The 12,754-nt window shown below is 56.0% G+C and overlaps 1 protein-coding gene across 2 annotated transcripts in view; it reads right to left on the bottom strand.

Moving 5' to 3' along the window:
• RSPO1 (R-spondin 1) overlaps window positions 1-6,806 on the bottom strand; it is a 14,748-nt gene extending 7,942 nt beyond the window's left edge. The window contains exon 1 of one of the 2 annotated variants that reach the window (XM_007101526.3): window positions 6,386-6,806. In XM_007101526.3, coding sequence (XP_007101588.2) covers window positions 6,386-6,479 — 94 coding nt within the window. In that variant the 5' untranslated portion in view covers window positions 6,480-6,806. The remainder of the gene's footprint in view (window positions 1-6,385) is intronic. The other variant, XM_028486310.1, reaches the window with a different exon arrangement.
• Window positions 6,807-12,754: the final 5,948 nt, after the last annotated feature.

Below are 12,754 nucleotides of genomic sequence, written 5' to 3'. Positions count from 1 at the left end.
ACTGAGGCGGGGGGGGGGGGGGCGGGATGGAAACCGAGTGGAAAAGGGTGAGATCTGCGGGGACCGGGGCTCGGAGGAGACCATGACTGGGGAGCCCTGGGCAAATCTACAACATGTACACTAAGAGGTGATTGGGTGACCTCAAGAAAGGCATTTTGGTGGAGTGGTGGGATGCCAGCCAAACCACAGGGGGCTGAAGAGTGAGTGGAGGGGATAGAGATGGGGGGGCGGTAAAGTGAGGAGAGGGACAGAGGGGGGTCAGAGAACACAGACAGAAAGGAGAGACCAGCTGGGGGTGGGGAACGTGATCCCAAGACAGAGGCAGGGTGAAGTGATGGAGCGAAGGCCCAAAGATACGAGAGGGTCAAGATACAGAGCTCAGGTGGTAAGACAGGCCTTGAGGCTGGGGTCAGGGACAAGGGACTAGGGAGCTGAGCTCCATGAGGTTTGGGGGCTCAGGAAGGGAGAGTGGTGCTCAGCAAGGAGGAGAGGGGCTTGGTGATGGGCAGGGGCAGTGCAATGAGGAGAGAGACACTTATCAAGGGGAATGGGAACCAAAGGGTGTTCTCGGCTCAGTGAGGCAAACAGCTGGGCAGCGAGGGGATGGAAAGCCAGCGTGGAGGGGGCTCTGTGTGTGCCGGGGTGGGGGGGTGTCCAAGGAAGAGGCTGGGTATGGGCAGAGGTTATGTAATGATTCAAAGGGAGAAACTGAGGCTCACTCATTCCACAGACGTTCACGGCACACCTAACGCGTGTCAGAACTGCTAGGAACTGGGGATGTGGAGATGTAGCAACAAACGCCCACCTAGGGCTGGCTGCACATTGTGAGGACTGTAGGAGCGGTGAAAGGCGTGCCCTTATGCAGCAGGCTAGGTGAAGAGGGAGTGCAGACAGGAGAAACAGCCTGTGCGGAGGCTCTGAGGCACTGACCATCCGAGGGCATCCACAGAATGGAAAATAGGGCTTTAGTCTATTGACAGGGAAAGGGACCTCAGAAGGGCGTGGTCAGATTCACAATCTGAAATGCTGCCTGGGGCTTCTGTGCCCCTGGCAGGAGGGTTGCGTGCAGGGGAGGCAGCCTGGCAGGGCTGGAGCCTGGCTGAGGATGGGTGGGCTCAGTGATGGGGAGGGCACTCAGGGAGCTGATGGAGCCTCCTTCCAAGCTCTTCACAAAACCCCCTCATGCAGTTCTGCCCTTCCCACCCCCACCCTACTGCCCCCGCTCCCAGGCACTCAGTGGAGCCCACTGCATGAGCCAGGAAGGCAAGGCTGTGTCCTCCTCCCTTCCCTGGTGCTTCTTGCCCCCTTCACCCCCATGCAAACCCCTTTCGGGCTGATGTTTCTACAGTCAGGCCTTGCCCCAGGGTGGCTCAGCCCCCACCCCCCTGAAGGATGGCTTCTGGCCACAGTGCCTCCTCTCCAGGGACTTCACTTCTCCCAGGTCCCCAACTTTCTCATCTCAAGATCTTTCCAAAACCCCAATTCTGATGGTGTCACACCCCTGCCTAAAACCCATCAATAGCTCCCTAGTGGCTGCAGAATTAATACCCAGCTCTTCCACCTGTGGCCTAAAAAGCTTCCACAGGCTGATCCCATCCACCTCATCTCTTCACGCTACCTCTAAGCAATATGGAATTATTTTTGTTCCTCTGAACACATCACGCTACTTCACACCTCTGTGCCTTTGCTCAAGTTGGTCCTTCTGCCTGGAACACCCTCTGCCTCCTCTTGAGCTTAACTCTTTCAAGCCTCAGAACTAAGGTCACCTCCTCCAGGAAGTCTCCATGGATCTCACCTCCATGTAAAATCTGGATGGAGTATTTCTGTGTGTTCCCTGCCCCCAGTACTTGAATCCATCATGGTAGACATCACCTTGTGTCGTTATTATCTGCTAATATGTCTTTTCCTCCCATTAGAAAGAGCTTTGGAAGGTGGAGCCTGTCTTGTTTCTGAATGGGAGCCCAGTAAGGGGTGAGGCTCCACACAGGGATAGGGCTCCCCCAGAATGTAGGGCTGAGGATGTGGTGAGTGAGGCAGAGGCTCAGGGAGGGGGTTATGTGGATGGAGCTCACTGGGGGGCTTGATAAAGTGTGGGGAGCAGGACAGGATAGGAATGAGGAGTTGGGGGGGGTTGGGTGAGGGTCAAGGCCAAGGGAGGGGAACTCTCCATGACCCAGAGGAGGGCTGACCTTTGTTTGGGGGTGGTATCTAGTCTTGGAGGAATTAGACTCCACGAGAGAGCCCTGAGTTAAGTGGGCGGGGGCAAGGGCGGGGCAGGGGGCTGAAAGGAGCTGGGACCTCGCTGAGCGGGTTGAGGCCACATGCTCTCCCAGGACATGTGTCCATTCCTGGTGCCCTGACGCCCCGGGCACAGCCCCCGGGAAGATCCGGCATCCTTTAACTCAGCTGTGAGCTTAGTTGAGACCTACACTTTTTCCTCGACTGGGCCCAAATAGCCTTTAACTGGCCTGTTTGCCTCCCATCTCGAACCACCTCCCCTCACCTGGTCCTGCAGCTGGACCATACTGCTCCCCTAATTCAGACCTCTCCGTGGATCCTCATTACCCACAGCTCAAGTCAGGTCAAGGGCAAACTCCTCAGCCTGGCGGGTACCCTCCGTCCTCTGCCCACTTGGGCGGCATCGCTCCCAGGATGCTCCCTCAGCTCCAGGCAGCTTTCGTTGCTCTACACTAATGGGTGTTGAGCTTTTTGTTTTAACAGCACAACCCTTCTTTTGAGTAGAAAAGAGCATCCACGTAGAACACAGAATGAGGAGAGCTGCTCCAGTGAAAACCTCAGGGCTCCCTACAACTGCACCCAGAAACCACTCTTCCAGCTACCCCTAGCTGCACCCCATTTCCTGCACAGTCTGTGCCTCATCCCAACTCCTCACCTTTGGACAGGCTGGTCCCCTGCCTGGAGTGCCCTCCGCCTCCCCCACCCCCCCTACTCCCTTGCCTGCATATCAGCTACTCATCTTTAAAATCACATCTCACGAGTCACTCCCTCTAGGCCTTCGCAGCCCTCCTGGTTCCTTTCCACATCCTCTACACCAGGTTAAATTGCCTCTTCCCCCTTCACCCGAGGGCTCCTCATGACCCGTCTCTGCCACCCGGGGCCGGGCTCTGGGGGTTCACAAGGGGCGTGTGGGGAATGGCCCAAGGAGTGAATGGGGCTTCAGCCGGGGAAGACGGACTCTACAGACGGTTAGTGGCGGAGGGGAGGAAGGCTCCAGATGGAGGACGGGGCAGTGAGAAGGGGCAAAAAGGGGAGTCCAGAGACAGACAAATATGATATGATATCCTTTACATGTGCAATCTAAAAAAATGGTACAAATGAACATATTTACAAAACAGAAATAGAGTCACAGCTGTAGAAAACAAACTTATGGTTACCAAGGGGGAAGGGGAGGGGAGGGATAAACTGGGAGATTGGGATTGACATATATACACTAGTACATATAAAATAGATAACGAATAAGGACCTGCTGTGTAGCACAGGGAACTCTACTCAGTGTTCTGTCGTGACCTGTACAGGAGGAAAATCTGGAAGAGAGTGGATTTATGTATACGTGTGGCTGGTTCACTTTGCTGTGAGGTGGAAGCTAACACAGCATTGTGGATCAACAATATTCCAATAAAAATTAATTTTAAAAAGGGGGAGTCCAGCTTCTGGAAGAGTCAGGGTTCAGTGAAGGAATGCAGGCTTCATGGGGGGCAGGACTGAGTGAAGGGGCCCAGGAATCAGATGGGAGAAGGGTCTCAGTAAGGGGAGGGGCACTCAGTGAGAGGCATGGTGAGGGAAAGAGGGCTCCGTGATGGGCAGGAAATCCAGGTGGGAAGGCGGTCAGCAGAGGGCAAGGGTCAGCGAGGGTGAGTGAAGAGAGGGTTCGGGGAGGGGAGGTGTCCTCAGTGAGTGGGACAGGAGGAGGACGCCCTGTCAGGGTTTAGGACTCACAGCTAAACTTCTCCCCTCTGTGCGGGGACACCATCTCTCAGACCTGAGATCACACATTTCTGGGCTCAAAACTGGTGTGTGGCTCTGGATCAGAGCTATACTGGGTGGCTTCTGGTGGCCCCACTGGCATGCAGTCACGGGATGGCAGAGTCGACAGACCTGAGGCTCATATACACAGCAAGCTTGCCTCTGCCCCCCAGGCTGCCCACTGCCCTTGCACGTGGTGGGGGCCAGAGCAGCCACACGTGCTGTCTCCATCCTTTCTTCCCTCCTCCACTCCCATGGAAACCCTGGGGCAAAATGTTCCACCGGTTGTTTATATAATAATGACACGCATCTAAAAGAGCGGATATACGTATATGTATAACTGATTCACTTTTGCTGTACACCTGAAACTAACACAACATTGTAAATCAACTATACTCCGATAAAAATTAAAAAAAAAAAAAAAACAACGACATGCATCCTGACCATACAGAGCTTGATATTTCACAAAGGTTTCACAATATCTGTCCCTATTATCTCATGTAACCCTCACTGTATTCCTGTACAATCACACTTGCAGCTTTATGGTTACGATTTCACAAGTACTGCCTAGCAATGTCTACCCCCATATCCCCCCGAGCCTCTGTCCATTTTGGACCCTCGTTGCATCTTGAGTCTTTCCCACACCTCTCCCCAACCTCGTCTCATCCTTGATGGTGATCAAGGATGTCTGTCAGTCACACCGTTTGGTAATAAACACTGGGCTGCATCCTGCCGAGGCTGTGAGATGTGGCTCTATCAAAAGTGGACATATGAAAATCGCTGCATTGATTGGCTGTTGCTGGGAGTGGCCCATTCTGATGGCCAGGCCAGTGCTTTTCTCTTTTTTTTTAGTGCAAAAGATGAACCCAGGTCTTCTGACCCCCTGGTGTAGGTGAGTGTGCGGCTCACCAGTGGAAGCGTGACCACTAGTACACATCACATGAGGATGAGTGGCCTCTCCCATTCTTTCTCTCCTCTCGGAAATAGAGGAGACTGATTATAAACCACTAAACCGCATCTGGCCCGTGGAGTCCAAAATACTGGCCACGACAGATGAGAAGGGAGGAAAATCAAGGTCTCACTGCTGATTAAACCTAACCGTCTCTAATTGTTTGTTAAGCCGGGGATTTTCAGCTTCACCAGTTCTCTGAGCTTCTCTCTCTGGGCTGGGTTCTGGCCTTGGCCACTCCCGTGGAGACCCAACAAAACTGCATTGCCTTTCAACCTTTCCTGGCGGACCTCGGTCGGAAGGCCTCAGAAGTGAAGCAAGGGATGGTCGGACTAGACTTCAGAGGAGCTGTCTGCCTTGGGGCGTGACATCTCTTCCGGGGGATGCTGAGAGACAGATAGGCTTGGGTCGGGCCTCCACCCCACTCCCTGGCACTGTCCCTCACACGCAGTGGCCACTCCCATGACACGATGGCAGGTACTGAACCCCCATCCCTGGAGGCATCAAGTGGAGAATGGGGGACCTGCTCTCAGGACTGCCTGGGATGGGATGCTGGGAGGGACGGCGAGGATAGTGGGGACAGGTAAACTCCTTCAGGCTCTGTTTTCAAGAAGACTGGGCTCACAGGAACCAGGAGACCTGGGTTCCAATACTGACTGTGTGTCCTTTGGAATGTCATCTCTTCCCCTTTCTTAGCCTCAGTTTTCCCATCTGTACAATGACAGGATTTAATTTTTTTAGGCTGTGAAGACCCTTTCCTCCAATGACATCTTATGTGGAATCTTCCCAAAAGCAGGGAAGAGGGAAGCTGCTCTGGTTTGAAGGTGGGGGGGCCAGCCTCCTGCCCACGGCCTCCCCTTCACCCCCCAGCACAGATCCCTGAATCCACTGGGCAGGGTTAAAAACCACAGCAGTAGACTGTCCCACGACCTTCTCTGCTCCATTGTTCCTGCCCCGTGATCTGGGCAGGGATGTCTGTTGCCCACCACGAGGCTGTGTGGGGTTCCTGGCCCCAAGGGGTTAAGGGCTGCACTTCAGACACCACTAAAAGAAAGGAGCCCTGAACTCCTGTCCATAAAGGGGGGGCACTGAGCACCCCAGGGGCACCGGGCCAGGAAGCACTTCCATGGATACCACACAAAGCTGGTGTTATATCAAAGGGCAGAATCCACAAACTGGACCCTCACAAGAGAGGGGTTAATCTAGAAAGCAGAGTCTACAAAGGGGAAAACAGACAAAGTGAGTAATCTACAGAGTGGGTAATCTCCATAAATTAATCCACAAACTGGATAATCCACAAACAGGATAATCTACTGAGTAATGTAATAGACAAAGTAGAAATCTGCAATGGTCATCATAGAATGAAACGACCAAAGGCCCTAGTCCCCAGACAGCACCCTCACCACCACCACTCCCAAGGCCCACGGTGGTCCAGCCGCATCCGTTACTCACTCCGCCTCTGCCTCTTCCCCTTGATCCCCCGGCTGCCGGCAGCGAGATGCATCCAGCTCAGAACCAGGGCCACCACACACAGCCCAAGCCGCATAGTCACTCGCCAGCTCCAGGCCCCTGGTAGGAGGGGTGGTCTCTGGGGGGTGGATGGCACAGGGCTCTTGCTAACGCCTCCGGGGCTGGGTCAGCAGCAGGAGGCCCAGGCCTGGGCTGTATCCCAAATCCACCATAATCTCAGCTGGGGACAGAGAGGGTGTGGGGAGCCCACTTCTCCATCAGCCCATAAGGAGGTCCAGAGAGCTTTCCTCAAAGGCACCTTGGGGTGTCACATGGGAGAACTCTTTGTCCTTCAGCAGGGACACCTCCAAAAACCAACCTGTTGGGGGAGGAGAGAGAAGGGTTAATTCTGGGGAACCATGGGGCCCCCCAACCTATGCCACCTATGCTCCCCATGTGGTCCCCTACCCAGGAGACTGTGAGAACTCAGAATGTTTGGACACTACAAGTTACCCACCTGGCACCCCCGTAGAAGAAATCTGCTCCTCTTCCTATCTTGTAAGAGTCCCTAACATGGGATGGGAGTTGGCTACCCAAGTAGTTGGAATATGGTGGACACTCAAATCAAACCTGTGGATCGCTGGAAACCAGCTGTTTCCATCCTGCCCAATGTTAGGAAGTCCTTCTTTAGGTCTACCCTACAGACTTCATGCTGCAGTAACATCATGTGTCTTAAAGAGCAGCTCTCTCTGTCCTTCTGTGAGTGACCCCTCAGCCTTCTCTCCCCAGTGCTGAGTCACCAATGTGCCTTTCACCTGCCTGGAGCTAGAGCAGTGGCCCCCGACAAGCTGGCAGACCCTGCGTAGCCCTCTGGGCTTGGCGGGAGAAAAGGAAGTAAGGCTTCCCCTGGCCACAGAAACTCTGACACAGCAGGCCCTGCGGGCCTGGCCTTTGTGAGAGGATAAAAGAGGCAGCGACGCCCGCCCTGGCCAGAGACACAGAGAATGGGGATAATCCCCCCTGCCCAGCGAGAGCCAGGTCTGTGGACCCGCTGGCCCGGGTGATGGGGGCACAGGGGGAGCTGGTCCCTCCCCGGTGAAATGTGTCTGCGAAGTTGGAGCCCAACCTGGGAGTCAGGGGACGAAAACCCTCTTCCCACTCACAGTATCGCACACTTTCACAACAGATGCTCGCGCGTCCATTGGCCCACACACTTGCTGCACACACACCCACACCCACACAGGGACGGGAGGAAACAGAGAGCCTTAGAGAAGCTTTGTAGATGCCAGAGAAGCATCATCCTCCCACCGGCTGCTTAAGATGCCTCTGGACAAGTCACTTAGCCTCTCTGAACCTCAGTTTCCTCATCTATGAAATGGGGATAAATATTTCACAGGTTTGCTCTGAGAGCTGGCTGAGTTTTGGCTTAACGAATGAGAAAGCTGAAATGCTAGAGCGGAGGTGTCCCCCCCAACCCCGTCCCAGTCCTTTCCCCCTTCGCCCCCAGGGAGGCCCCAGGAGAGCCCACCTGCATGGGAGATAAATCATTATCCCACAAGGGAGTTCAGCACTCCCTCCTTGGCCTCTCCCACCGGCTTTGAAGGCCAGACACACTCAAGTGGTTAAGCTGCTTGTGAGAAGTGTTTACATGAGACTGATGGATCCCACCTGGTGCTGTGGCCAGAGCCTGCGGAGATGCCCCCAGCCACCCCCAAGCGCCCCGTCAGCTGCCAGCCCCTACCTGCCCTTCCAGTACTCCCTGCGTGAACCGCCAGAGCCTTCCCGCCTTCTCCAGCCCCCACCACACACTTCCATCACGCACAGATTGCAGACGTCCGGCTGAGCTTATCAAACCGGGGTCTTCAGCTCCAAGTACACAATCCCAGACGCTGGCCGTAGAGTATGATGGTTAAGGTCATAAACTTCAGAGTCAGACTGCCTGGCTTTGAATGTTGCCTCTGCTACTTATGAGTTGTTACCTTAGGCTAGTTGCTTAGCTGGTCTGAGCCTCAGTTTCTTTATCTACAAGAGGGTGGTTGTTGTTTTTATAGCTTAAATGAGTTAATACGTGAAACTGCTTAGAACGGTGCCTGGCACCTAAGGACTCAATAAATGCTGTATTTTCTATGACCAAGACTGCATTTTGTGTCTACATTCTGATGGTCACCTAAAAAGCAATAGAAACAGTTTTCATACCATCTGGATACTAATCTGAACACTGAGCACTGTTATGCCATTTCCATATTTGCATTTATCTTTATGGTTGATTGCCTTGGCCCCAGTGATCACTCAGAGTGATAGGGTTAAACTTTAATGGTGGCCTTTCTCAAACTGAGGTCTGAGGACCCCTGGCAGATACATTCTCAGGGTGCCCTGAGTCCTTAAACTTGACAAATACTGGAGGAAGACCACATCGGACAAAGCTGGTGTTAAATCCTGAGTCTGTGAGACTTTGGTCTCACTGTGTGATCAGTACCCCTGGGTCCTTGGGGCAGAACAGGTCTATGCATCTCTGCACTCCCTGTGCCTGTCCAGCACGGTGCCTGGCACTTCAGAGTTAGTGCTCAGCAAATGTTAGCACCCTTCCTCTCCCTCCCTCTACTTCCCCCTCAGTCCTCCTGGGTCTTAGCTTTCAGTCTGGCCCTTGCCAGGCTCACCCAACCCTTGCCAGGGAGGATCTTCCAACCCACTCCCACCAGTATCCCCATCAAACCATGATCTCAGCAGGAAAATGGGGAGGAGGCTGCAGATCTGAATGTCACTGGAGCAAGTGGCACTGGCCTTCCTCTCCCATCACTGGATAGGAAGAGTTTCAATACAGAATCAACCCTGGAAAGGAGCTAAGAGTTCATTCTATCAGGGATACAAGCAACAAATAGGAGGGACACTGGGTGCGGAGGGGGTGAACTGGAGGGCAAATGTCCCATCCAAAGGGAGCATCTGCTATTCCATTCCAGTTGATTGTTGATAGGCAGAAATACAGGTTCCACATTGCTAGATCTTCTGGTTTTTTTAAAAGAGAAGTGCAAAACTCTGAATTTTATGTGATATCTGATTTTAAAGGCAGGACAGGTCTCAGACTAGGAACGCTGCAGTACCAAGCCCCAGATCACAGATCCCTGAATCCACATCCCTCCAGAGAGGAGGTCCCTGCCCCCTCCCCACCGCCCGTCCCCACATACACATATGCAGTGGGTACACACACAGAGACAACCTTGGACCAAGGCTGAGAGAGGGGATAGGAGCTAATGACTCTCTTTTAAGTAGCCTGTCTCATTTCTCTCGGTTCCTCTGCCTGATTTCCTCTGCCCCTCTGGCTACATGGCACGGGCAGGTCCTATTTGGAGGCCCATCACTCTGCACCGGCAGAGCCAGCAATGGGAACTGCTGGCAGTGATCAAGGTCTCAGGCATCCATGGGGGTGAGGAGGGGCATTTTGTCTCTGCCAGGGTCGGGGTGAGGGATTCACATTCATGACGTGTCTGCACCACCTGCCATGCGCCAGGCCCTCACTGACTCCTCGCCACAAAGCTAAGAGGAAAGCAGAATTATTCCCACTTTATGGGCACGGACAGGTTAAGGGTCTTGGGGTTACAAACCTAGCCAGTGAGCGAAGGGTTTGCTGCTCAGGACTGGGGATCTGGAGGGCAGAGCAAGGCGCAGGGAGCGGAGGGGTGTAGGGCACAACCCAGCTTGGGGAAGGGGTGGAAGGCAGAGGCAGAGGCTGGGGCCCAGGAGAGAGGCCGCACGTGCTAGGTGGTCCGAGGAGGGGAGGACAGACTGGGGAGGGGCGCACGGCTAGGGGTGGTGCTGAGGGCGGGGACTCAGTGCCCCCAGAAGTCTGGATTAACTTTCACCTTCTTCCCTGAAACACTATTTGGATAAATTGGTACCCGGTCCGGGGTCGGATACAGACCCAAAAATGTAAACCATCCAGATAATTTCTCATCAGCCCTCCCCAGGACCAGCTACGGGTAGAGAGGGCTGGCAGGCAGGGGCAGAAGAATTGCTGGGCTGGGGGCGGGACCTAGTACGTGCCGGCCCGACCTGTCGGGATTAGTGTGTCTGCCAGAGCCAAGCCAGGTGCTGGGGCCGACGGCCCCCCCGCCCCCCAACGCCAAGGGCAGCGGGGAAAGGCTCCTCCGCGCCCCTCCATCACGACTCCAAGCGCTCAGGCTTTCCTCCCTATTATCGGGAGAGGCCCAACAGGTGCAGGAGGAGGGGAGGTGGATCTGAAGTCCCCCTGACTGCCCCCCCAAAATCCAAGAGAACTCTCCAAGTCCAATAGGTGGGTTTCACAAGAAAACCCTTGCCCCAAGCTCGCACACCCGGAATCCGACCCGGCCCTCCTGGGAGCCGTGGGTTAACAAACAGCCCCCATCTTTCCCCAACCAAGCAAGACCGTCTGTCCCTCAGCCCCCCGAACCCGCGGGACAGTGAGCCGCGCCACCTGGCAGCGCACCGGGGGGGCGCGGCACACACCGCCTGCCACGTCGGACCCGGGCCCGGGCTGCGGCACTGGGGGTGGTAACTAGGGGCCGTGGGACTCGGGGGAATCCGAGGCGAAGACCCCAGGAATCAAGAGCTTCTGGATCGGGGGTGCTGGACAATAGGTCTGGTGGATTTGGGGAGTTCAGAACTTCGAGTGAGCCCGATCACCGAGGGCTGCCGGGTTGAGGGCAGCCCGAGGCAGCACCGCGAGGAGGCTGCGCACTGACTTGAGGGATGCCGGGGGTGGGGACGGCAGGACTCGCACGAGGGGCTCCAAAAGGTGCCCTCCCCCGCCCTCGCTGACCCGAGAGCAGTCATAAGTCCGCTTGCTCAGGCGGTCTCCCCGCCCCCCCTCCCCCCGCACTCAGCTCGGTCAAGCCCAGATGAGAGGGCCCAAGGCGCCCCAGGTCCCAGTGGAAGGGGTCGCTAGGGAGGAGGACGGGGCAGCTCCGTGGGGACTCACCTCCGCGCTGCCAGCCGCGGCGGGGGCAGGCCCGGGAGGGGCGAGGGCGCGGCCGGCTCACCCGCCCGCCGCGGAACTGTCCTGGGCGCCCAGCGCGCCCGCGCTCCGCCCGCGGGTTTCCAAGTTGCTCAATCTGCGGGCGGCTCACGCCCTCCGGGGCCAGCGCCCCACCCGGCGCATCGGTCCTCCGGGGCGGCCCGGTCCGGCCCTCCTCTCCACAGTGCCCCACTCGGCCGATCCGCTCCCGGCTCTCTGCCCGCGCCGGGGCTCTCCGTTGCGCCTCGGCTCCGCCGGAGCTCCCAGCCGGGAGAGGGGCTAGTCCTCCTAGCGCACGAGGGAGGGAATCCCCCCCCTTTTGCAGTCCCACCCCCGAGCCGGCCCCCCTTCCCGGGATCCGCAGCAAAAAACGGACTGGAGCGCCAGGCCCGGGAGTTCGTAGCCCCCCTCCGCGCGCACTTGCCCCCAGCTGGGGAGCTGCGCTTGGAGCGCAGGGCGGGCACCCGCACACTTGGTCTGGACCCTGGCGCAGACCCTCTGTCCTTGCCTCCTCCCCTTCCCCCACTCCGCATCCTGGGTATTCCACGCAGCCGGAGCACCGGCTGCAGCTCCAGGCATCTTGGGGTCAGAACAGGGCCGGGGAGCCTCTCGCAACCTCAGTTTCCCCATCAGGAACCTGGAAAAGTGACAAGGAACAGGCTCAGCGGGGCCTGTGGTCCCGGCCACGTCCTCCTCTTCTCAGAGTCAACTCTTCATAGCATCTTCCCAGTTCAGAGGAAATGTGAGGTTATAACGACCCGGGAACCCAGGTGAGGACACTCCACTAGGACCTGGTGCAGGAGAGCGAGGTAGATTTTGAAATAAGACCGCGATTCAAATCCCTGCTCCATCACTTACCAGCTGTGTGGCCATGCCTAAGTTACTTAACCTCTCTGAGCTTCAGAGTTCTCATCTGTTTTGAGGGGCAGTGAAATGAAGGATGCAAATGCCCGGTAAACGGTAGGGACCCTATGCATGTTTGTGGACTGGGTCTTGAAGGGCTGCAGACACCTGCAGTGACCCAGATGCTGTTGAAGTCAAGCCTGAAGAAGGGAGGGAGGGAAACACTTCTTAGGGTGGCAAACAGCTGTTTTCCAGCGTCATTTCAGATTGGGTAAAGGGAAATGGGCTAAAACTATAGTTAGCAGGAGTTAAGTTAGAGCAGAAAAGCTATACTGATGGGGGGGAGGGGAGAGGGGAGGGGGCAGGAGTAATCAAGACAGGCTGTGGAATCTCCTTCTCAGGAGAGGAGGGGGAAGCCCTAACTATGGAGACAAGGGAACAGGGTCTTTTACAGTGACAGGGGCATGGATAGAATGACCTCTGGTGTGTCCTGATGGCCAGGGAGCAGAGCTGGTGGATGGCCAGAGAAAATGGAGCAG

This window comes from Physeter macrocephalus, unplaced genomic scaffold (genome assembly GCF_002837175.3).
Source record: "Physeter macrocephalus isolate SW-GA unplaced genomic scaffold, ASM283717v5 random_795, whole genome shotgun sequence".
Taxonomy (NCBI): Eukaryota; Metazoa; Chordata; class Mammalia; order Artiodactyla; family Physeteridae; genus Physeter; species Physeter macrocephalus.
The sequence above is the reverse complement of the archived record's forward strand: the minus strand, read 5'-3'. Positions and strand labels throughout refer to the sequence as shown.